The 26,959-nt window shown below is 37.2% G+C and overlaps 1 protein-coding gene across 2 annotated transcripts in view; it reads right to left on the bottom strand.

The window, feature by feature from the left end:
- Nucleotides 1–26,566, bottom strand: part of Cand1 (Cullin-associated and neddylation-dissociated 1) — a 135,866-nt gene extending 109,300 nt beyond the window's left edge. For both annotated transcript variants that reach the window (XM_083114945.1, XM_083114944.1), the window contains exons 1-6: nucleotides 26,387–26,566; nucleotides 17,451–17,620; nucleotides 11,795–12,008; nucleotides 9,345–9,493; nucleotides 2,994–3,137; nucleotides 454–616 (exon numbers count right to left, since the gene is read on the bottom strand). In XM_083114945.1, the coding sequence (XP_082971071.1) occupies nucleotides 454–616; nucleotides 2,994–3,137; nucleotides 9,345–9,493; nucleotides 11,795–12,008; nucleotides 17,451–17,620; nucleotides 26,387–26,428 (882 nt within the window). In that variant the 5' untranslated portion in view covers nucleotides 26,429–26,566. The remainder of the gene's footprint in view (nucleotides 1–453; nucleotides 617–2,993; nucleotides 3,138–9,344; nucleotides 9,494–11,794; nucleotides 12,009–17,450; nucleotides 17,621–26,386) is intronic.
- Between the last annotated feature and the right edge of the window lie 393 nt (nucleotides 26,567–26,959).

Genomic DNA, 26,959 nt, shown 5'->3' on the forward strand with positions numbered 1-26,959 from the left:
CTCAAATATCACGTGCATGCATTATATATAAAAAGTTGAATATTGGACACAACGAATTCTCTGTGTTCCCCTTCCGCTAGCAGTTGGTTTCACAACAGCGCAAGAGCGCTGGCAGCGTATTGGCTGAACTCATGTTCCTTCTAAAAGCGTACGTCGTATAGCAGCTTGTGAAACTTGTGCAGGTAATAAAAGTATTACATTTTCATATCCCGATTTTCGGTTATAGCTTTTGACTAAGTCGTTTCCGGACCAGGGTTCCACATCTCAAATTGATGCATGTGCCGTTCTCCATCATCCCTGAAAGTTGGTATAATCAGCCCGGAAACACCCTGTATATATTTTTTTATACAATAAATTCTGCCTTGGTCAGTATTTTAATGTTCTATTTTTTTGGTTCTTTTCAGATATCCTTGATAAACATAAAGAATAAACAAGTAAAAACTTTTTGCTTACTGTTTGCACGTGTGGACTGATCTCTTTAGGGCAGCGATGAACAAAAGCCTCAAACGCTTGTAAACAGTATTCACGGAGTTCATCGTCATCTTCTCGACTATATTGCACGATCAGAGGAAGAACTCTCTCAATGTGCTCTCCAAAACGGTGACCAGCTTGTCGACTGAAAACAAATACAAAGCAATTATTAATGAATTAAGTGGGTGCCAAAAACTTAAATGTAGTTATTGTAGTATTGTGAGAGTGTATATTTCTATTACAAAGTTTGCATTTGGTAAATTTGTGAATCACTTCCCCAAAATTAAATTTTGCATGGCTACATCAACACTTTGCGTACTCATAAAAAATTATTATCTATTTACATGCTGAGAACTAATTTTAACAAACTTCTTAATGTTCACATTCTTACGCATGAAAATGTTTTTCCATGGGTCAAATCAACCAATAAAAAAATATTTTTCATCCTTTAGGATTCAGAATTTGAAGATTTTTTGTTTATTCATTGTATACCTCTCAAGAGGACAAAAACTGCCTAATTTCTGATTTTTTGGGCTCTTGATTTTTGAGTTATTTGTTTCAAAAAAGCAAAAATTGCAAAATTTGGCTTTTAAAATATTTAAACAGCTGTAGAGCAAAAAACTATTTGTCCCAGAGAGCTCAAATTGATGTCATTCTCTTCTGCTTTTAATGAGCTTTAAATTGAGATCAACATGACTGTGCTATTTGAAAGATAGTAAATCTTCAACATCAATCACTCAGCTAAAAGTTATAGTTTTAATGTGGAAGTCAACAAATTCAGCAAATTTCTTGCACATTATAATACAAAACATTAAATTCCATATGAATCCATTGCCATCCCATCATGAATGTTTTGCACACATTTTTTTTTTTTTTTGAGATTTAAAAAAAAATATTTTTTCGAGCCTTTTGAAAATTACAAATTTCAAATATCACAGTCATGTTGCATTCCAAATTACAACCCATTAAAAGCAGAAGAGAATGACACCAATTTGAGCTCTCTAGGACAACTAGTTTTTGATCTGCAGCTGTTTAAATATCTTAAAATGTGATCATATTTTGGGATTTTTGCTTCTTTGAAAGTCAATAACTCAAAAACTAAGAGCCCAAATAATCTGAAATTTGGCAGTCTTTTCAACTTTACTAGTTGAATTCTTAATTTCTGATATATCACTGTTCAGACCAATAGTTGATTTGACCTCCAGCTATTGAATGGGTGTATTGTATTTAACTTTGAAACAAATTCTGAAATAGAATTTGTTAAGAAGAGATATGAACAAGAACTAACTTTCTGGCATACCTAAACCAAAAGTTTGACTGCCACAGCAACACAAGTTTTCCCATCTCACCCCATTCTGGGAAAGACCAATCCACCTTTGTTCATCCTTAACAAATTCCTTAAGGTCCATCTCTTTCAAGGCATTTTGAATTTTATTACTTCTTAATAATGCCAGTTGCATTACACTTCACACAATTTGCTACATTTGACAAAGTGCAAAGAAAAATATCAATCTGAAAACTTTGTAAACACAAGGATCTTTCCCATCAGGATAGTGGCTTTCATCAGTGATAAAAGTGGTACGAAATGTGAAGTTCCAAAACTAAATTTTGATTAATGTTCTTCATAACTGCAGAAGAAAGCACTGTTCTGTGATTACAAACGCATATTTGGAGAATCAAAGATACAATAGTATAATAATAGTGGTTAATGTCAGTATCTTGCTTCTGTGTATTCAGAAATTGTTGTTTGTATCTCATAATATGCAGCGAGGTAAATTTATTGAATATAACGAAAACGAAAAATAACATCAAACTGAAAACATAAACTTCTCTTTCTATCTACATCTACTAGAAAAGATATTCAGGTTACTCACTCTTTTTCCGAGTACAGTAAAACCTCAATAATTCGAACTCCGATAAGCCGGACTTCCCTTAATCCGGACAAAAAAATGCAAGGTTTTAAATGTGGCTAGAAGTCAAGAAGAGAACTTCCCAAAGAAAAGGCAGTCAACCACTGATGAAATTCTGTTTCCCACAGACTTTGTACTGTACTGTATTTAGGCCTATGCACTTTAAATACACCATAATAAATGTGTTATGTTTCTATAAACGGAGTTTTAATGCACTTTCTACTGTTCTTTTATGTTATTTCAGTTAATCCAGACTTTCGTTAAACCGGTCAACTTATCCCCCCTATTGGATTAACGAGGCTTTACTGTACTTTCAAATACATATCTCAACAATTTGAAAATGTTTTAACTTTCTTTACCTCGTTTTTCAGTACATTTCTAGAATTCAAAATGTATTGTTTTTATATAGAAACACTTCTGTAGGATATATTGTTTATATATTAAATTTTAATATTGATGAAACGTATAAGAATCAAATTTAAGATAGTGACCTGTGACCTCCACCTAAAAGTCATTTTAAAAAATTCCTGTCCTTTCAAAAAACTGCTATGATATTGAAATCTTTCTTACTGAATGGAAATGCTTCATATATTTCACTCTAATTTTACTCACCATATGGCAGCAATACACTGAATGTAAGTCCTCGTTGTGGATGTAGAAGAATTTCTTGTTAGTTCTTCTAATAGGAAGTCCATTAGTTTTGTGTACAAGGGATTGTTACATGACATGACAAGATGACTGAGAGCAACTATTGTCCTGCAAGTAAAAAAAGTCAAAGCTTTATGCACAGACACACTAATTGAGAAAAGACCTGCAGTTTAAAGTAAGATCTGAACCACTGTCAGCCTCCACTGGAGATCAAACCCAGGACCCCTTAATTACAAGATAACAGCATTACCACTACACCATCAGAAAGATCCTATACGCAAGTAATATCAGGGGATCTACAGTTTTGTAACAACAAAATTCCCTATTTTTTTCAGAAAAAGAACCAAATTTTCCACACTGTCATTAGGGCAATTCGTGTTTAGCTAAAAAACAGACTTACATAATATAAAAAGGACGTTAAAAAACTGTACTTACATATGCGAGTATGTTGTTCCTATTTTCCTTCCTTTAGAACTAGGCTTCAGAGACTAACTATCCCCTTCTTCAGGTTCGTATGAAAAAACTACTAGGTACCTAACATAGTACCACGTCGAAATGTAATAAAAGGATTGTGGACAAAGGTTGGTGGGGATACATTTAAGATATTATATCCCTGGCCCAGACGTATATAAAAAGGCCGTCGTTCACTAAAGACTTGCACAATTACCTTAACGTTAAAAAACTAAAAAAAACCTGTGTGAATCACAACATACAACTTGCAGGTTCGACGTTTCCTGCTCAACTGTGTTTCATAATCTACGTGAAGGTCACTCCTCCACGAACGCTTTCCCCTCCCCTTTATTTTCTTATTTCCCCCTCACTATTGCGTCACGAATCCAACGTAAATTCTCGTTCTTCTCGAGCAGCTTGGATAACTTCCGGAGTGACGTGGAAACCGATATTGGGTGCAATCTTCCAGGCTTTATCCCATTTTTTGAGTAAATTGATCCACCTTCTTCTAAATTTCCTTCATCCATGTTAAGATTATTCTTCCCTCCTCTACAAATATTCACTGTTTCCTACACATTTCTTCCTAACTTTCTCTTTTCCTTTCTAATGATTTTCTTTTTTGCAATTCTATGTCCGCTTTCCAAAATGTGTTCTGAGAGGCCTGTTTTGGGGACTATTTCTTTTATATCTTTTTCAAGTTCGCCCCATCTTTTACCCATATTTTGACCAGTCTGTGAACTCCTTCCCACATTGACATTCTATTCGATATACTCCCTTCTGTTTTTCCGGTATTTCCCTAGTTGTCTTTCCTTTCTTATAATATAAAGCGACCCCTCGTGTGTTTCTCACTCAGTGTGCACTCCCCCCAACCCTAATAGTGGAGTCGCCTGTCGCTAACTCACTGCATTTCCGTTGGGAATCATCTCCTGAGCGGTGAGCTTTACTGGTTTACGAGTCTATAAATACTCATGTTCTTTACGGAACATTGCAATTTTATCAGATTGGTAAAAAAAATAAAGTAAGTAAAGTGTTCCCCTGTGCTTTGCACCATGCCATGGAGGCATATAAAGGTGCGGAGTTAGGGCCCCACACTTTCTTGATCATGGCCGAAGGTGGGGGTGATGTGATTAGTTCCATCCCCCTGGCTGCCTTTACCCTCCAGAGTTTCCTCCAGGTACGCACTTTATAAGATGCTGGGAGGGTGCCGGAGCCGCTTGAACAGGTGGGGAAAATCCCGGTTCTCCCCTGCTGGGGATCAAAACCCAGGTCTATAGCATGGTAGTCAGACCTCATAACAACTGAGATACAGTGACAATGTACTTTACTCGCCTATCATTAGGGGCATGCATATTTCATTTTTGACAAAAAAAACGAAATTTGAAAAAACACATTGTAGTGTTAATTTTTCATGTTTTTGAAAGGTATGAGATGCATTTTGTGACCATGTTTTGTCACGAAATAATGCGAAATGAACTGCAAAAAGCGAAATGAACTCTTAAACACGAAATTTAGGGTTTATTCACCGAAGCAACACCTTCTGAGGTCTGAATTATCCTGAGAGTTATGCAATTCCCGGAAAATTGATTAATTCTGCTGTTATTTGGAGAAGCAAAAATGGACTCCTTTACACAGAAATAAACTTAGTACTTTGGTAACTACATAAATGTGCTATTAGAAGTGAAATGTTAATTCTGTGGAATAAGTGTAGTTTTTAAATCAAATTTAGGATTATATTCACAATTTTAAAACCAAAATGTCTTTTTATATACCACTTTTCATCCAATTTTTCACCGCTATAACACCGATATTTTATTTTATTTACCGCTTTTAAACCCAAAATTTAATCAGTTTTTGTACCGAAATTTTGCTTTTTCATTTACCAAAAATATGTGCCTCTACCTATCAGTTTTGCGATGAGACTTTCGTCGACACCATTGACAACTGGTTGTTTACTTAAGTCTTGGATATAAAAAGGTAAAAATGTTCCCTGTGCACCATGACATGAGGCATATATGGGGGATGTGAGGATACATTCTTCGATCTTGGCAATTTTGGAGGTGATGTGACCAGCACCATGCTCCAGAGACCTTTACACCAAAACCCCTTCCCCCCAAGGCTGGGTTAACCCCAGAGATGCTTTATCTTGTCAAGGCTGGAAAAATTCCGATCTTAGACCACCCATCCCAGTGGGTCTCCTCTGGCATGGCAGTCAGCCACCCTACCGACTAGGACACCACGGCTCCCTTGGATATAATTATAATATATTTATTTATTTATTTATTAAGCACTACAGGCAAATGCCCAGTTACAGTGTTTTTGAGGTTAACTGAGTTAAGTTCACATACCTATTGACAAAACAAGTAATTAAGAATTGGAAAGAGAAAACAAAGACAACGAGAAGAGAACTATTTATAAGATGGAACAGAATAATCATTACATAACAACAATATATAATACAAGGGTGGTATATCATAAAGTATACAACATATTTGGTTACAATGCTATTATATACAGGGTTCACATAATAAGTTTGCTTTTAGGTCTAAATAGATCAATGTCAGGGGTATTATTGGAGACTATATTGTACAACGCGCACATCCTCCTCATGGGATCCGTTTCAGCCATCCTGGTTCTACCGCGTGAAATTTGGAAATAATTTCTGGGTCTTAATTTTGAGTATGGAACATAAAAGTTTATTTTTGCGAGAAGTGTGGAGGAGTCTATTTTTCCATTGACAAGTTTCGAAAGGAAGGTTAACTGATGCATCCGTCTTCTTCTTTCAAGGGACGGGACACTCAGTATGTTGCGTAAGATTTTGGATAAAGGCCATCTTTTTTACATACTAAATACCTTAAGAATTTATTTTGGAGTTTCTCTATTTTTTTCGAATAATGGAATATCGCTGTTCAATGCATGAAAACAATAGTTGGTTTGTTACACCTAATTTCAGTCTGGTCTATTGTGTATAGCAGTAGTTCCCCAAGTGTGCGATGCCCAGGGGCACCATGGCTTGATTGCAGGGGCACCGCAAAAGGTTCCAATATTTTCACTGAAATGACACTTACTTTTTAGTTTATATATGGATTTAGTACTTTTTACATGTAAAATGTTTCTGAATTTGAAATGTGAGTGTCTTTTTTAACTTAAGGCAAGCAACCTAACAACACTAACTGAGCATTGCAAGTGTTACATAGGCCTACATTCTGACTAGGGCACCGTGGAAAATTCTTGAAACACTAAGGACACCCCAACACAAAAATGTTTGGGAACCACTAGTGTACATCATTAAATGTGTGTGTAAACTTTCCTACATGTGTAGTAATGATGTATTGTGAATAAAGTATTTCCTATGTACAAATAAACAGTAGATTGAGTTGTAGCAGTGTCACAAAAACCAATAGGGGATTACAATATTCTTTTGCAATTAAACAGACTTATTGATTTATTTGGAACACAATAGCAGGGTGGCCACTCTAGGACCATGATAAAATTCAAGTATAATTCCCAGTTTTCAAAGTGAATTTTCCACAAATTCAAGGCTTCAAGCAGATGTTTTCTCTATTTCAACCTTTCATATTGCCGCCTCTCACCACCCACACACACACACACACACAAGTAACAATGTGAAGGGTCTGTATGATTCCAATGTATCCAAAAATTCTAATTCAATTTAATTAAATGGTGTATTTAAAACATTTAATTTGAGGTCCGTAGTTTACATTTGCCATTTCACATACTCAGACTCTAAATACATCTACAAACACAAGTCACAAATGTTACAGCACACATAATCTGCAAAAAATTGTTAATTGTGTAAGAATTTCAAACTCAAATCTACTTAAACATCTTCAAGATATATTTTCTTGCAAAAATCTTCCATCTGTCAGATTGCTCTACAAAGGACACTAACGAAGTAAACTGATCGAGAGAATTCTGTTTTATTTTTCACAGAGCATTATTTTAATTCCCCGATAAAAAAAAACTAAATTGTGAAAAACTCGCCTCAGGGCATTTATAAGTACAGTAGACTCGCGATTAACAGAGTCCCGATTAACCAAGGCTCTGGGTTAACCGAGGGAGTGGTTGGAAAACATCGCGCCTGTTTGTTTATGGAGTCAAGTCACCATCTGCGCTGCACGTGTTCGTTACATTGTCGGTGTATCCAATTGTTATGGTGGTGTTTATGTCTGTGTAGGCCTATTTTAAGCAGAAAAAGTAATCTTCTCATTTACGTTGTACTAGTACAAGGTAACCAAAAAAGTTCTTGCCGTTCTAGAGCAGTGATAAACAAAGAGTAATACAGTGGATGGTACATACCTTTAGGTTTCAAAGTAATCTCCATCAGCATCCAACACCTTTTGCCAACATTCCTGCAGCTGCACAATACCCTAGTGATAAAACTAGGCAGGCTTGGATGCAAAGAAGTCCGTGAGTGCGTTCCGCAGGTCTCCCTCAATTGAGAAGGATCTCCCACGGAGGTGGTTGTCGTGGTAATGAAACAGGTGGTAATCTGTTGGTGCAAGGTCCGGTGAATATGGTGGATGGCACAGTGTCTCCCAGCCAAGTTGATGAAGGGTCTCCCGGGTCCTCTTTGCCACATGTGGCTTGGCATTGTCGTGCAGGAACAGCACAGCCTTGCGATTCACCAATGCCTGCTCCTTTTTCCGCAATGCACGGTGCACCCTTTGCAACTGCTGAGAGTAGAGGTCAGCAGTGATGGTCTGACCAGGTGGAAGGAGCTCGTAATGCACCACTTGCCGACAATTCCACCATACAGAGAGCATAACCTTTCGTGGGGGCAGAGGTGGGTCTTGAGGTGTGAGGAACAGGGTCACTTGGCAACAACCAATGTCTGGTATGTTTGGGAGTGTCATAGAGGACCCACTTTTCGTCACCAGTGAGCAAGCGATCAGGTGCCGAGTGCGCAAGGACAAACAGGCTGTCACTCGTTGTTCCTTGTTGACTGCCGACAATGTGTGGGGTACCCACTTGCTTAACTTGTATGACTTCCCTATCCCATGCAGGTGCAGTCTGACTGTTTCAGCGGAAACATGGAACCTTTCTACAAGTTCATCACACGTTAGACCACTGTCCTCCTCGATGGCTGCTTTCAGGGCCTCGTCATCCAACACATGTGGTCGTCGACTGCGAGCTTTATCCGAAAGGCTCATATCTCCCGAACGGAATTTCTGGAACCAATGCCTGGCAGTGCATTCGTTCACGGCTTTCTCCCCAAATGCCTGGCAAATGCGGCGACTTGATGCGGCAGCTGACAGGCCCACTTTAAAGTCATACAACAAACACACCCGAACAAGTTGCTTCGATACCTCCATTTCTCTTTGACACTGGACGAGCTATGACTGCTGTGTGTGCGCAACGTGCCTGTATTACTGACAGTCAATGGTCAGACTAACTCCCGATTGCTTGGCAGGCACGTGGGTCATTTCGTTTCCTCTCTGTGAGCGCATGATTAATGGAACGTCAAAAACGGCAAGAACTTTTTTGGTTACCTTGTAATAAATAATTACTATACAGTTTTAAGTGTTGTTTCGTCATTTACGACCTATTAGCACATCATCTCCGTATTATCAGAGTTTTTCCATATTCGAGGTAATGTCGGTTCCAATTAGCTCGGATAATCGTGAGCCTACTCTATGTATAAATTAAATAGGATTTGGATTAATAAAAGTTGCAATTTTTCACGTCTACGGAGAAAAATTCAAGCAGAATTCACCCATAATTCCTGGTGAGTAGCAACCATGAATAGGTACATGCCCAATTACAGTGTTCTATGTTGTAACAGTGCAAAGTAGTGAATTTCAAGCATGTTTGTGCCCCGAGTATAAATTATTTTACTTAATTTACCTTTTCCTAACTGCTTGTCGAGGTGATGCAAGCTGTGGGAGAAGTGCCTCCAGGATAGTAGCATGGAAGCTGAGGAGAAGGCCACCAAACCGTGACAAAAGGTCTGCCAGTATGTCCAGTGCTTCCAGTTGAACTGAAACATCCTCCTGCTGAAATAAATTAAAGGAAGATAAACAATGGGTCAATTCTACAGAAAAAAAAGTTTATCTTACTTATGCAAGATAAAAACACGTTTTCTAACAGAACGAAACAAACTGCTGTGCTAAACAAATTTCAACCATCACCAATCACAATTTTTTTTCACAAAAACCCTTAAGGCCAGTTCTACAGCTATTGAAGTGATCTTTATTTTAATCCTGTGTAAACCTTGATTATGGAAACCAGTCATGATTATTCCTACAATTAATATTCTGGGTGTTTCATAAATACATGAGGGGTTACAAATACAGCGTGTTCCACTTAGGAGTATAATAAAAAAAAATCATAAAATTATAACGAATAGTTGGCAACACTGAAGAGTAAATGAAAAAGTTTTAAATGTAACGTGCTGTGGCAGATTGTGCAAGCGCAGAAGTTACAGGCTCATTCAAACTGCCGTGAAGGCACCATTCGCCATGTGGACGGCACAACAGAAGGTGTTTTGTGTTTCGGAACTTGCAGAATTTAAATCTGTAAAACGTGGACATGCTACAGCAATACGCTGTGCCTCAACTTCCAGAAAGAACAATTTTCCAGCAAGATGGAACCCATGCCATTTTTTTTGCCAAAGATGTTTGTGGTTTCTTAGATGAGCACTTTAATGCACAATGGATTGGTAGAGGATCGCGGTTCATAAAGTGGCCACCAAGGTCACCGGACCTTACTGTGCTAGACTTTTTCTTGTGGGGTTTTGTGAAGGACCAGGTGTATGCTATAAAGGTTCTAGATTTACGAGACTTACAGGAAAGAATTCGTGCTGCAATCAGGTAGAATACCGATTAGACATTTCCCGCGTACTAGACTTGTAAAAAACTTTTTGAGTTTATGTATGTATGTAAAAAGTTTTGTTTATAATAATAATTAAAGAAAATATGGTACTTTCTTTTATTATACTCCTAAGCGGAACACCCGGTATTTATTGCAAGTAAAGTATTGAACTCACGTTAATAAAACCAGTCCAGAACAAACGAGGAACTCAGTTTCTTTTTTAACACCTACAAATGTTCAATGTATGCACACGCAGTGACACGGCAGGCACCAATAACGATAGTCTTCTTCTTGCCACACTCACATCAACATGGGCCTGTCGATAAAGTCTATCGCTGCGATGATACACTTCCTTAAGGTTGTGATATCACGTGGCATCGATGAGATGAATGCCCTGCCGTTGATGAAACCCCACAAAAAGACGTCACATGGTGTAAGGTCCCTTGATGTTGGGGAGCAAAACATTGCACAAAATACTGTGAGTCATGTGGGTGATTTGAGTGTCACCTGGTGGCAGTGTTATGACCTCTCAGCTTAATGAAGAATGTACACACAAACTGTTTGCGTTCCTATCGTGTTGATGCATGCCACGTTAGCCACGGTGCATACATTGAACATTTGTAGGTGTAAGAAAAACTGTTTGAGTTCCTCGTTCGTTCGGGACTGCTTTCTGTTATAATTCTTGTACTCATCATCATCATCATCATAATTGCATTTTTTGCAGCATAGTATATGAAACATATTAGGCCAGAAGGTAGTGTGAGGAAATTGTTTTATTTGCTCATATATTTTTCATTTTTCTATTTTAGCGTAAATAATATTTTTATGTGATGTCTTCTTAAATACTTTATTTTTATTAAACATTTGTTAATACATATTCAAGTAATATTACAACTTTTAATGCAGAACTTTAAAAAGATCTAAGATCAATTACTTATGTGTGTGAATACGATTTGTCAATCAAAACAACGTTTCAGAGGTCATGACTGCGCCATTCTTCAGGTTAATGCGTATTCTTAGGCACCAAACATGGTGTTACGTTAAGAAAGTGTTAGTTGAGGATACAGGTTAAAGGTTATGGTATAAAACACTTACAGAAGAACCTGCATTGTAGCTATAAAAACAGTCATTCTGTCCACACACAAATCTAAAACCAGGCATATCACAATCTAAAACCTCATAAAAGAAACATCCGAAGCGGTTGTTATTACTCAATATGTTATTACAACTATTGTTTGTACACAGTGTCTGACAGACACTGCTTGCCCGTTTAAGTAAGTGAAATGGAAAATATTTATTTTACACCTGACCTTCATTATCAAACAAAGTCAAATATTGTGAAATGAGAGAAAAGATACAAACAAACAAAGTCAAAAAATATCATGTTCGCAGGAAGTATCGTTACAAAAAATATAAGCAACAGTGTCTGATAGGCACTAGTTGCCCGGTTAAGGGTTAAATAAAAACTATTTAGCAACTGTTACCTTTGCAATGGCACTACTCAGCCGTCCCGTGATTCTCTTGCACACATTAGCAGCAAGAGCACTGGAAGCAAGCGGTAACTCACTAATAACAGTCTTAAGGCCAATACTTGAAATGTCTCTCAGCTGCTCCTTTTCCGACACCATGTTGCAGCACAAAGCATCTACAATTGTTTCAACTTGGTACTCCTTCACTTTGTTCACCAATGGTCCAAGGCTAGAAATTAAAACACATATTACAATATATATGTATGTCCACAGAATCAATTAAATTTTAAGAAATATTTCTGATAGGGTTGTGCCGAAGCCGATTAACACATTGGGGACTCACGACGGGCGTAGCCCACAGTGCACTTAAAGTTAATGTGGACGAACGACGGGCATTGCCCGTCCTGCGGTATGCAATCGCTTTGCCGATTGAACGATGGGCTATGCTCGTACTTCGTCTCGTGTGCGTATTCATTCAACCCCCTCTGTTGAAATTCCGACCACTAGGTGACTCATGTGCTATTTTTATCTCGCACCTGCGACTGTTTGTTGTCGGGTTGTTGTACTGTGCATTGTTTAGAATGGTGTCGTTAGATCCAGACTGCGTAGAGGATTCCGACTCAGAGTTTGAAGTTAGCGACGAATTTGATGATGCAGATGAATTTGAAGATTTGGAAGGTAGGTTATATTCGTAATAATTATTGTCGACAATACAAACAGTGTTGCAAATTCTAGTATTTTATGAATGAAGTGAGAAGAGGTAATTTTTTTGGGACTATTCATCTTGCCTCTTGCTTGATTCTCCTACATGCACTGATATATTTTTAGTTTTTCCATTTATTATTTTGTATAGTGTATGTCAAATGAAAATTTATTTTATTTATTTATTTGTTTAATTTTTACAGATGATGCAGAACCAACTGATACATCGTCTGGTCCTGTCCTGCAGCCACTTTTTCATACAAAAGATAATTACCTGTAATTTGTAATTATTTTTTCTTATGTGCACATAAGAAGTATTCTTATGCAAGATTCAACTATTGATAGTTTATGTAGTTCATTATTGAAATTTCCAGATTACGAACTTAAAATATCTCTACATTAACATTTGTTACAATGTTGTAATTCTTCACAAAACATTGCTGAAAAAAATATTAAAAAATGTCTGAAAATTAAAAGAAAATTTAACAAATTTTTGTTCATTGAAAAGAGGAAGTTTTGTAGATTTAAGAAATATGTGGCAAATAAAAACAAATTAAAAATATTTTTTCTATGATTTTTTTAAAAACAACCAAAAACCACAGACCAGAGATAAAAATGCTGTGTTAAAGATGTATGAAAATTGGCAGAAATGGACATATCGGCATCAGCAAAAATCCAATATTTAAACCGGTACAGATTATACTAGAGTTTTACCTTCTAATAAGTTTCATATTCTAGTTTTGTAAGATTTATTGAAAATTTGGTTATGATTCGTCATTATTGTAGAGTTTTTGCCAATTCTCATTCAGAGGATCAACCTAACTATAAATCGGAAATAAAACAGTACATTGCTGAACCAGGATCTGCTGTTCCACTGGAAATTCAAAAATGAGTATTCAAACCTGAAGCAAGTGCAGAGAAAATACTTGAGCATACCTGCTGCATCAGTATTGAGTGATTGAGTGTTCAGTGTTGCTGAACAGATTTGCGATAAGAGAAGAAGTAGGTTACTTCCAGAAGTGCTTCCAAAACTATGAAGTTGAATCTGGCAGCAGTAAATTTCCAACATTAAGAACAGGAATTCATTTTGCATATCAAAGAACTGCTTGTGTACTAATGTAAAATCTCTTGAGAATCCATGTTCTTCTTAAAGGTTCACATAACCACCTTTTGTAGATGCAAATGTACATTCGCATCTCTTGAGAATATATATGTATATACATATGATATGCAATACAAATGTATATAGCAAATTTATTTTTGTCATGCTGAAATTAACATCCCATTTATGTTTAATAATCTTATGTATCGGAATCGGTTAAATATCAGCATCAGTATTGGTTCCAAAAATTATCGGTGAGTACATCGGCATCGGTAAATTTTCAGCTTCGTCACATCCCTAATTTCTTATAATTATAAAGAAACAAGAGGACGTATTAACAAAATCAATTCATTTTCTTTGGACATTTACATAAAATATGAAATATTCCTTTTGACCTCTGGTTTCAATATTGATTTATTCATTGATTTCTTTATTTTTACTTCGCTTTTCTGCCACTTTTTGCTAATTGTGAAGATGGGGATGACTGATGATGAGCTGAATGGACATTCACAAACACCCAGGCCACGATTCAAACCCGGGACAACTGGCAATATAGCACGATGTACTAAGTACTCCGCCAAGGGGCTCAGCAGTTTCAACATCGAGTCATACCATATTTTGTTGTGCACAGTACAATGGATATTTTTATATTACATTCCTGTAACCTTCCATTTTTTTTTCCAATTCTGAGATCATGTTCTATCTACGATGTAGTGTAAAAAAATAGATATTTTCGCGAACACCACACACTAGCAAGGCAACACTCCTTTCCGGTCCCCTTTCTTTTTAAAATGTGTTTGACCTTGCCAAAGAAAACAGACTAAAGGTAGTTGCCAAAATTTGCTGATGTGTCAAAAATACTGGCATACAGGTCTACCAGCAGTTACAACATTTCAATCAACAGTATTGTGGTTGACACATCAAGGTTGCTATGATTTTTTGACTATGAAATTCCCTGACATTTCAAATTTTTCCAGACAATACAAAAAGAAAGTTGTGAAAGTGAATATTCATAATAATCAACTGATTATATATTTAATTCAAAAGCAAAAATCATGATAAACATGTATGGAAAATTTTCATATTGTGTCCACGGTGGCTCAGTTGGTAACGCGTCTGACTACCATGCTAAAGGTCCCAGGTTTGATCCCCGGCCGGTTCAAATCCGGAAACTTTTCTAACGATGGAAGCGGCCCCAGCCTCGAAAAACATGGGTACCTGGGGGAACCCTGGGGGGTAAAGGCAGTCAGGGGTGTGATGCTGATCACATCACCTCCACTCACGACCGGATCAAGAAAGTGTGAGGCGTTACCCCCACACCCTCTATACGCCTTCATGGCGTGGTGCTATGCACAGGGGAACACTTTACCTTTTTTACAACTTTCTTTTTAGCAAATTTCATTCTACACACACACACAAGAACACATGAAAATTTGAAGAGTAAAATGTAAAATTACAATCGGCATCAAATGTATTGGGTGCTACAATCACGTGCATCTAGCTTTCAGGCCAAGGTAACAGAGGTGCATTATTTCACCATAACACATCTCCACAATATAAAAACAACAGAAAAAGTTCACAAACCATACACAATTTTCATTTTCTGGCGGATCTATAGTGTCCTAGAAAATGTTGCTTTCTTGCTTACATTTATAAGTACACAGCATCTGGAGAAATTTTTGTTGCATGTAGGAATTCTATAAGAAATTCCACAAGATTAAGATCTACAAAATAATAGACGATAACCTCATCTTCACCAACCTTTCCGATAATTATGATCATATTGTCAATGTACTTTAGTTATCAATCATCAGATATCTGGACTACAAGTTTTACTTTGATATTCTTTCTAATATCTAGTATTATAAAAGTGAAAATTTATTACGGAAATTCGAAAAAAAGGTAAAGGTAAAGTAAAGTGTTCCCCTGTGCATAGCACCACGCCATGAAGGCGTATAGGGGGTGTGGGGGTAACGCCCCACACTTTCTTGATCCGGTCGTGAGTGGGGGTGATGTGATCAGCATCACGCCCCTGACCGCCTTTACCCCCCCAGGGTTTCCCCCAGGTACCCATGTTATTCGACGCTGGGTGGGCGCCGGGGCCGCTTTCACCGTTAGAAAAGTTCCCGGATTTGAACCGGCCGGGGGTCGAACCCGGGACCTTGAGCATGGTAGTCAGACGCGTTACCGACTGAGCCACCGCGGCCACATACGGAAATTCGAAGGAACCATAATTTTGCACAAGACAGATAATCATAAGAATGAAAGAAATAAGTTTCTAAACTGAATCTTTTTTGGGAGTGGAATCGCAAGAACCGAATCCAGAAGTGTAAGTGAACTGCTTGTTCATTTCGCAACTTTTTGTCTTGCAGACTTCAAAATGCACATAATTTCCAGATGATCTGCAAAATTCCCAGACATTTCCGTTTTCCAGGTTTCCAGAAAAACCTGTGTAGGCCCCTACAAACCCATTTCTAAGATAAAAAAACTCCAGAGCAAACTGCCTGTCATGGACATCAGGAGATGAGTGCATTGCAACGGACATTTGCTAACAGCTACATACAAAACTGCCATGTCCTAGACCACAATATGCCTTCAATATGGACTGTGTGCAAGCTGTTGTTGCAACTGGCGGCAGGGAGTGTTCAAACTAATCAGAATAAGGTTCTTTTTGTTGACATGGTATTTCATCCAGAAAGGTACACAAAGCTGCTGCATGGCCTGGTGTTGCCTTTTGCACTTTTCTCTGCACAATCAATGATAATATGGTTATGTCAGTCGAGTAGAATGACAAATTGAAGGGCTCAGGTGCAAAACATGGTATGGTCATTTTTGAGTTACAAAGTAAAATGTGCCATCCTTCAATTCTTGAGTGAAATTGCCATGTCATACAATTTTCATTAGGTTCAGTGAAGCCTTGTGAAATTGGTAAACACAAGACGAAAACAATTTATCTACAGTATAGCTTCTAATAACCTTTTTTCTTAATGAACTCAGAAATGGCACCATGTTTTACACCCGAACCCTTCAATTGTCATAAGATTCAAACTGCATGGCATTGGTTTGAAGAACATTCACTCATAGTTAGGCAAGAGTATCTCCTACCTGATAAAGGGTGAACTGGACATGGTACAATGATATCACCAAATAAATAGAGTGATACGAGAAATCAATTCTATTACATGCTCATTTCTTTAACAAAAAGTGGCAGAAAAGTGACATAAAATAAACCAAATGAACAATACAGAAACACTTTCAACACATTTCTGACATTCAAAAGACATTATTAAACAGGAGACTGGACTTTGTGTACAATTTTGCATACATATAGTAGAACAACTGGAGAATTACTATTAGTCACTGTAGTTATTTAGTAGAAAAATTACAATAGCACTAATTTTACATGAATGAAATCCTTATTGAATTCCAGGCAGTAATATTGATTGATTGATTTGGTGTTTTAAGTCCACTTTATGCACAGTAAGTCTAATCGGGACTGGATCTACAGTTTAAAGTGGGATCCGAACCACTTGTGCCTCCACTGGGTATCAAACCCGGGACCCCTTGATTATAAGGGGACGACGCTACGACTGCGCCATCGGGGAGGACTTCCAGGCAATAATATTTCAAGCATAAATCTTGGACATCATAGTTACAGAGAAGACAGTTTTTATCTTTTAAATTAACCTTCAAGTAAATAAAATTAACATTTCCTAGATATATTTAAATTTTCTTTCAATGAACTTGCATACATGCAATTAATTTGTACCATGCGCATATGAATGTATGACATACATTCATTGTTACTATTTAAAAACATGTCGTGTATCCTATGTAATCTACATATGAGTTGCAGAAGTTACTTACCATTTAACAGCCAAATTCTGAACCTCGCCATTTTTATCCTCCAATAAACGAAGAAGCATTTTGACAACTTTTCGTTCTGAATCATCATCTAACTTAATACTGTCCTTCTGCAGTTCTGTCATCAAGTCATTTGTGGCCATAAACCTGAAATCCTTATCACTCGATGTCATCTGAAAACAGAAGAAAAAAAGTGTCAAATTAAATTTCACAAAGTGTATCCATTAAGATAGTGTGTGTCAAAAAATAGTGTTTACACACTTTTACACAACATGACACTTTATGTCACTCGATTGTACAAGATCTGCTTTAAGAATTGGGTCTCATTCTTGTCTCAATTTTTAAATGACGAGATGGTTTTATCTCATCTTGAAATACGAGATAATGCCAAGACTTATCTCAATACGCATCTAGAATCTGGGACTCCAAGAAGAGCACATGCATCGTTTGTGGGTGTGTGCTTTCCGAAATATATTAATACCATCTTTATATTTAAGTTATTTTACGTTTTTATTACAACTGGGATAGCCCCAACAAATTGGGATGGGGTTGAACCGATTAAATTAGTACTGAGAGAGTGGTATGTAAATGCCTGGGACCTATGGCTTCCTATTGTGTTAGTTGGCCATCAACTACAAAGGTCAGATCAAAATCATTTAAGTAACTTTAGGCTAGACACTCACTGGGGCTAGATCCACACAGAAAGGAGCAGAATGGAATTCTCTGCTTGCGAAAGCTGGGCACTTGAGGCAGGAGCAGAGCAGAGCAGCAGATGCTTGGAAGAAAATCATGTGTAATCAAATGGGTCTCATTTATTGCACTACGGTAGACCAATTTCATGTTCCGACGTCAAACGAGGATTGCCTACGTTGTTACACAGCGTACGCTTTTACAAGGAGCCAAACTAACTGCTCGCGGAGGGTAAACAGAGAATTTGCTGTGTCGAATATTCAGCTTCTTTATATATAATGCATGCACATTATATTTGAGTACAATGAATAATATAGTCAATATTTCTACACAGGATAATAATATCATATCACCGCAGCATATAATAGAAACTTGTACCTGAAAGAAGTTTGAAGGTAGTTATTGTAGAGGAACTGCAAGGTCATCATCATCACTCTTCTTTCTGTTCTCTAGCATGTTTTCCAGGAGATTTGAACAGGGGTTCACTGAATTTTTGTGGTAGACACGGGCATACCCAGGCTTTTTTTGGGGGGAGGGGTAGGGGCTGGACTTGTACAGGTGAATAAGATGGGGCACGACATTTAGAACCTGACTGTCCAAGTCCCATGAATTTCTGTCGCCTACAGCCAGAGTTATAGTTTCTTGAAGAAACACGGGTAACAGCACGTACACACAATAACCCTTTCATTTTCCTTCCGGCAGTTTTTTCGTTGCCACAGTGTTGACCCCGCTGAGTTGTTGTGCCTTGGTAAAGCTTTGGGTGTTAAATTCGGCTGAATATGCACAATGACCCATCATTGTTGTGGGCATTCACGAGCATTGCAAGTCAGTTTGAGTTCAGCGTTTTCGTAACAAGGGCGGTGTAAAATAATTTCACTCATATGCCACGAGGAACAGTTGTGAGAGGATTCAATACAGCACTTATTGATTGATTTGATTTATTTTACTTCGCCTTTCTGTCACTTATGGCTAATCACGAAGATGAGGATGGGTGATGATATGATGAAATTGATGAAGGGACACTTACAAACACTTATGCCTGGCCGAGATTCGAATCCGGGACCTCTGGCGTCGTAGCACGTTGTGCAATAGTGTGTTCCGTGAGTGTTATTTAATAATGTCGCGCGAGCCTCAATGGTGGAGTGGTTAGCATATCACGCTACGATGCCAAGGGGTCCCGGATTCGATCCCAGCCTGGACATAGATTTTTATGAATGTCCATTCATCCATTTCATTGTATCATCACTTATTCCCATCTCGCAATTAGTCAAAAGTGACAGTAAAATAAAGCAAATCAAATCAAATTAATAATGCCGCTCTCGAAACTACCTAGTGCCAGTAATACAGGCACAAAGTGTAAAAATATTACGTTCACAAGACAGAAATCTTAGTTTTAAAGTGTATTCTCACATTGTTTCAGAGTTCAAGAAAAAAGGTAAGCAAGTCACAAAACAGAAACATGAAATAGTTTTAGGAGCAAATTTACAATACCAGACCCCTCCCCGATTTTTGTAATATTTCGTATACTCACTAATTAAGGCCTCCTAATAACGAATTTGGGGGTCACGTGTAGAAATTGCAAAATAAGCAAAAGTGAGTGGTCCGTGATCAGAACAGAAACCCTGGACTTCTCCACGAAAACAATGTTTATTGCAATATTTTACGTTGTAGAACGAAATTAATATAACTGTGTTTGCCTAACCTAATCTTACCATGAATGGTATATGGGGCCATGCTTGAATGGTTTTTGGGGCTATGCGTGAATGGTTTGTGGGGCACCGAAAAAAAAAATGTCTGTTTCGTAGCACTTGAGCGACAAATTTTAACTACACAATCGTGATCAAGTGTCCTAAATTATTGACTATGCGAAATATGAACTAATGCCCTGTATTATTAATATGTACCCAACTAAAAGTTACTAAAAGAAACTTACGAAAGAAAGAACTTTATTTCCTACCATCAAAGTCGCCAACTTCCTCACACCATGCAGATTACTGCACAAGTTAACGCTACCTTGAACAAACATGGTTTCCATGCTTGTATACGGAGAACGATCAAGGTAATTGAAAAGCTTATTTTACAACTTCTACACGTCAATTAACAATTTCAAAACATCACCCCCACATGTTAACCTCAGATACTTCATTGGGACTACGTACTTCGTGAGTATAAGAAGTAGGATAGAAATTACGGATGGGTCCGGTCTTGTAAATTCTTACCTACTTTTGTTAATAATACATCTCATACATTGAAAGGTACTCATTTATAAGAGGCTGGTTGATCCGATTTATTTTACTTGGCTCTTCTGCCACATTTGGCTAACTGCGAAGAAGAGGATGGGCGACGATGTGATGAAGGAACACTCACAAAGAACTGTGTTTTCTCTTCTGACATCTTTACACAAATTAGAAAGATGAAATTTTACAGCATCGAAGCAATCGACACAGGAAGTGTCCGAGAAATGGCAATGTAGGATTCGAATCCTGGTGACATGCAGAAGGCAGATCCTTCAAGGTTTATGAAATGTCACTCACTAATTACCCCGCGGCCTTCCTCGGGGAGGGATAGTTGCAGCTAAACTGAAACATCTGGTGCGCTTGTTCTTGTCTGCCACACTGACACGGGAAAGGCGAATTTGCAAAGTGGGCTTCCATGATATACAGTCTTAAATCAGAATAACAAACATGCCATTGAATTTTTCTTTCACATGTCTGCAGTGATATGGATGAGTTGGTCATATACAGAGCTTAAAAAATCCCGGTCCTCATGGCGACTGTGATAGTTTACTGTAATTTTTTTAAATATGCATGCATGAAATTTTGAAGATTCTAAGCTCAAATTGCAGTAAATTGTAAATTATTTTTTTTATGAACGTTGTGAACATCCCATAGAATCAGGAACAATTTCTTACTCTTTATCCCCCACCCCCATATACCCGCTTTCCCTTGGCAAGCAGTTCGTAATTAAATGCTTACATGATTCAATATATTACATGGTTATTCATGTTGTTACTGGTTGAAAGAATAATTAATTACTTTTAATCCAATCTTATGTTAATCAATAAATTAAATGTTTGAAGACCACATTTCAAAATTTGTAATTTTATCTTAGTTGAATTCATGGCTTTCTTAGTCTGTATTTGCAAAAATAATAATAATACTAGCTCCAGAGAAAAGGGGGCAGGCACCTGAATTATTTTTAGTTTTGTCTACCCCTGCGTAATAATACAATAAATATCCGATTGAAGAGGGTCAATTAAAGAACATTACAATCCAACATTCTAAGTATCAAGGCATTTGAAGGGCCAGGGGGAAAAACGATGAATGTCGATTTTTCGCCCATTTTGAGATCGCAACGCCATCTGATAGTTCAGAAGCTGTACTATAAGAATGAGAACGGCCTTGGTTGGGAAACGATGAGAAGCGCCTGAAAAACGCATTATTATTATGGCATATATTAACGTACTTATGAAAAGAAATACTTTGTTTTTCATTTCCTGGCAAATCGCCTCGAATGAACATTCATCGTTTTTCCCCCTGGCCCTTCATTTACATTTGAAATAAATTGTCATCAAAGCATAGAATTTAAAATAGCTTATAACTTTGATTTGAACAGCTAATAACTCTGCATTAGGTGTGATTTTAGTACTTGTTTACTATCCCTTGGACAAATTTCTTCATTTCTACAGAAGAAACTACTTACCGTAATAAGTTCCCGTAGTATTGTCTAACATTGGGAAGGTGTTTTGTGCGGAATTCAGGTAATTTTTCCATATCCTGGAAACAGATTTCTTCACATTTAAAAGTTTGGGGCTCATTTGGGGGCAGGTGACTCCGGCCAATTTCTAACATGCCTTTAACAGGGAGTCTATAGAAAAAGCCGGGGAGCCGGAGCGGAGGCAGGGCCAAGTTAGCAGTTGGGGGTGGTAATTCAGGCGGAGCCAGGAATCGGTGGGAAATTTTAGTCAAAAATTTCAAACTAAAATAATTTTTTTCTTTAAATTTCGCACCTATTCCGGGATGGATAGTCCCAAAAACCATTCACGGAATGTTCCGCGAAGCAGATAGGTAAGTACGAACGTCAAAAATTGATGAAACTCGAAGTTATAGGTGTCCGACGGATAGTAAACTTTTAGTGATTTTATGTAATGCATAGGCACGTGGGGTACACCTGTCCCCCAATCCCTATAACCATCTACTAGGTATAAAATATTTCATGCATTACACTGCACATGCATGCTGAAAATTCATTCTTTGTCCTCATCCTAAGATCAGCAGCAAATTTCTGATGCACTTTCTAAATGATATAATACAGTGTGTTTCAAAAGTCAGGCAACCTATGTTTTGCTTGCCTGTAACATTAAAACCTTAAAGAGATATTTACATATGGTTTTCAACATTATGAAGCCTCAACCATCGAGATATTTTCCAATGCTTAACATTATCACTTTAATCCACAGAAAATTTTATAAATTAATAACTGGCAGAAGTCAGTGTTTTTTTTCTTTCCAAAAATGCACTTTCTAGTGAGAAAACTGTGAAATAAATTTTCGGAGGGTCACAATTAGACCCTTTTTTGATGATATGTTACACTGTCATTTGCGACCAATATGAGTAATGTGTTTGAAGAGTTTGTGAATGAATTAACTGAAAAAAAGTGCCTTATTCATTAGCTGGCAACATTAGCATGCAGAAATTTCATAACAGACAAAGCCAACATATACATAAGCACTGGCCATACATAACCATGAGAAATCACAATTCATAATTTTGCACTGAAATTTGACTATTAAGTGTGAAATGCTATACACCTGGCAAAATTGTTGTGGTCAGTTATTATATCAACTAGATTACACCACCATGCTTAACAAGCTTCTTACATGCTCTTGCACATTTAGGCAAGAATTTACAATACCGGACCCTTCTGCTTATACTCACAAAATAATTAGTCGCGATGATTTATCTGAGGTTAACATGTTTGGATGAGGTGTAGAAATTGTTCATTAACATGTAGAAGTTGTAAAATAAGCTTTTCTATTCTCGCAATGATTCTATGTATACAAGTATGGGAACCATATTTGTTGATATGAACAACTGACGTGCGCAATTAGTTACGCTGTCTACAGGGTTGCCACACTGTTGATTTCATACTTGGAGAGCATGGATCGTGTAAGAATGGCAGAAGAGAACAGTAAAAAAGTTGTTAATGTTGTACAGATTGTTAGGTGGAGTGTGCAGGAGGATGGCCGTGGGCTAATCAACAAACTTATGGATTTCGATGTTTTGCCCAAAAGACGACAGTGATAATCACGATGTAGAAGAGCATGTGAAATTTGGACTGATTTGATTTCGGTAAGTTTGACAACAATGCATCGATCGCAAAATTGCAGGATACGAAAATGGCATCTTCGATGAAGAACGTTTGCCGTTAGAGTGCTACGAAAATAAGTTTTTTTTTATCAGTTCGTTATCACAATTAGCGCAAAACCATTCACCGATAGCCCCACTGACAATTCTCAGCAAGGTTAGGTTAGGTTAGGCAAGCATAGTTAAAATTTGGGGTCGGAGTAATGTCAGGAATATATATATTTCTTTCCTTAAGTATTCGAAATGCAAATAATGAGCAATCCTGCATTGTCGGTTGAGATCACAGACCCTCTTATTTTGCAATTTTTACACGTGACCCCCCAAATTTTAACTTCAAATTCATGATTAGGAGGCTTCAATTAGTGAGTATGCAAAATATTACAAAAATCAGGGAGGGGTCCGGTATTGTAAATTTGCTCCCACATTTACCTTTGTGTTGAACCATTTTACCTGTTACTTATACAGAGTATTTCAAATTATAGCAATTTCCAAATTCAATTAAATTGGTGTTCTTTGAAAAATGAAAAATATGATATTTTCTTGGTGGTCTAAGAACTAGTCCATGTCAGGGTAACGGTTCTGATTGTTTTATGATTTCTCCTAGCACAAAGACTAATTATCGTAGAATTTTGGAAATCATTGTCACACAAAATCTGAGCTTTCCTTAAAGTAATGAGCACTGTTTGGACTCGAAAAAAGTTATTTATGTTGAAAACACAACTTGAAAATTACCTTACACACTTCTCATGGACAAGATATTTTCCGTCGACAAGCAACAGTAAATATCGTAGAAGTGTGGGAATGAATGTAAAAGTAAATCGGAACCTTAGTATAATGCATTTAGGGACATTATTTTAATGCTAAGGGAACCAAACCTAACCACGAAAGTATATATTGAACAAAATCTTAAGTAATCGCTAAAACTCTGCAGTGTGTGTTAACAGACATACATTGAAATCAAACCATGTAAAAATTGCATTCGTAGCATGATGAAATCGCAATAAAACAAAAGGAACTTGGGCCCATGTGAGTTCAACCAAAAATAATAGGTTTTGGAACCCATGATCTCAGATTTTGATGATGCAGGCGTAGGTTGTAGGGTAACATTATAGTATAGGCGTGACGGATTTCTTCAAATTTACAGGAGAAAGTACTTACGGAAATCATTTTCTGTAGCGTTGTGGAAGTTCGTGAATGTAGTTTTGATCCATTTTAATGCGAACACATGTTGTTTTCTGCGAAAATCTCTGTCCGACACGCTGTTTCTGCTGCCGCCATTTGCTTTCTGCACAAGAGCACAATGTTCTGTGTGTTGGATGACGTAACCCCGTAGTCAGTGTTTCAAACTCGCCATGTTTTCACTAGAACATGACGTGTCGAATATTTTTAATTTTTTTTTAACTATGCTTGCCTAACCTAACTTAACCTAACCTTATGGAAAATGGTTTTTGGGGCTAACGTGAATGGTTTGTGGGGCTAACGTGAATGGTTTGTGAGGCCAACATCAATGGTTTGCGAGGTATTACCATAATTTCAAATCCGTGCACGAAAGTGGGTATATTCCGGTGAACGAGGTTGCAACACCTCATAAATCGACAAAACACTCGCACAACGTGCCCTGAAGCAGTACGGTATCGCCCGCCATAATGTGTTACAGAATCAAAATAACAAGTAAGTACTCGTAAATGTAAGAAATAGACATTATCTTAGTTAGAAATGCATTATTTCACCTTAGGAAATGTTCCGCATTCCAAAATAGTATGTTAGCAATGTAAAAAAGTGTGGAATATATGATTTATAGGTGTCACCCCCATACTATAATAGTACCGGTTGTAGTTTTTGGCAGAATTAGCGATCTTAGCGATTACTTACTGCACATTTTATGGAGAACGGTTTTTCCCTTCCATGTGATTCTTTGTTTGCAAACAGCTGCTTCAATGCACTTCACATACATGGTGTGAAGAGATATTTCGTCCAATTCTTGGGTAAGGTGGGTCAGGTTTTTACTCGGGGCATTAATAAAATATCACTAAATCCTTTCATTGTTAAGTTAGGTAAGTCGACAATGTCCACACCACTAAATCTGCTGCTGAAATTGATTGATTTGGTTTATTTTCCAATGCTTCCTGCCACTTTAGGCTAATCGCAAAGATTAAGATCAGTGAAGAAATTGATGAAGGGACACCAACAAAGAACACCTATGACCAGGTCGTTCAATTGAGCTACACAGTTTTAAGAATAACAATAAATTTGATCATGTCTTGAAAACATTTAGTTGGTTAACTGAACACACACACATGCAAAGTTAAATTTCTGAAAATTGTCGATCTGCTTGATGAAAAAAGGTTACAAGTTCAGGTCGGGTATTTTAGGTCTTGTTATTACATCATTATTACAATCGAGATAAATAAAACAGTGGTATATGTAATAAGAAACACTAAAATATATATTTTTCTTAAAAATGAACCCACTGCTTTCTTGCTTTGGTAAGTTACATCCTAATATATACATCATGGACGTATACTTGCTCCATTTTTTTTAATGCGCATAAATATTTACATATTGTGGTCAAAATGGGATACGCTATTTTATTTGCATACAGAGTGGAATTTGTCTCTACTTAACATCTGCATAAGAAGCACCGAATCTTCAAATCTCAAAATAACAAACATCCGACAAATGGTGCTTCGTTCTAATCTGTTGACATTTCATCAGGGTTTATCATCATATGATTTTGTACAAAAATTGTCGTTTATTAATAAAATATTTTGTACATTCAGCTATGATCTTCAATATATTAACTAGAAATATACACAAGCATGAACAATCGATTCTTTAACAATATCTAATAAGCATGCTACCGTAAATTTCTGGACAACTTACTTTTTCCAACAGATTAGCAATTTGATAGGATACGCTGGCCATTTTTGTTGGGTGGAATATGACACTGTTATTCTAAAAAATATCTTCGGGCAAAGAAAATAGATATTATCAGCAGTTTCAAGCCAAAAAATCTGAACAATAAACCGGTTACATTAGTGTTTCCACTGCGTTACTAAAGGACACACGACAACGCGCATGCGCAAAACAAACAAAACACTTACGATAACTCCGTTTTAAGAGCAATACTGCCAAGCCCATCTCATTGCAAGTGGCTGATGTAGCCAACCAAAGCCGATGATTTTGCGTGATCAAAGAGGGTCCAACTTTTTGACCAAATTCAACAAGAAATCTTCAATTGACATGAGATTTAATGAATTATAAACTAAGTTTCATATTCAAAATTAATGATATTGACATATATCTTCAGTCAGGCGCGTGCCCAGGATTTCTGTAAGGGGGGGGGGGAGGGGGTTATGAATCCAACACATTTTCCAACTCACAGGTCAAATTTATTGTAATAAATTTGATAATTTATATACTTTGGTTTTGCCCCAATTAATATATTTGCTATGG

The sequence above is a fragment of the Lepisma saccharinum genome, chromosome 29 (assembly GCF_977018435.1).
Source record: "Lepisma saccharinum chromosome 29, izLepSacc3.1, whole genome shotgun sequence".
Classification (NCBI taxonomy): Eukaryota; Metazoa; Arthropoda; class Insecta; order Zygentoma; family Lepismatidae; genus Lepisma; species Lepisma saccharinum.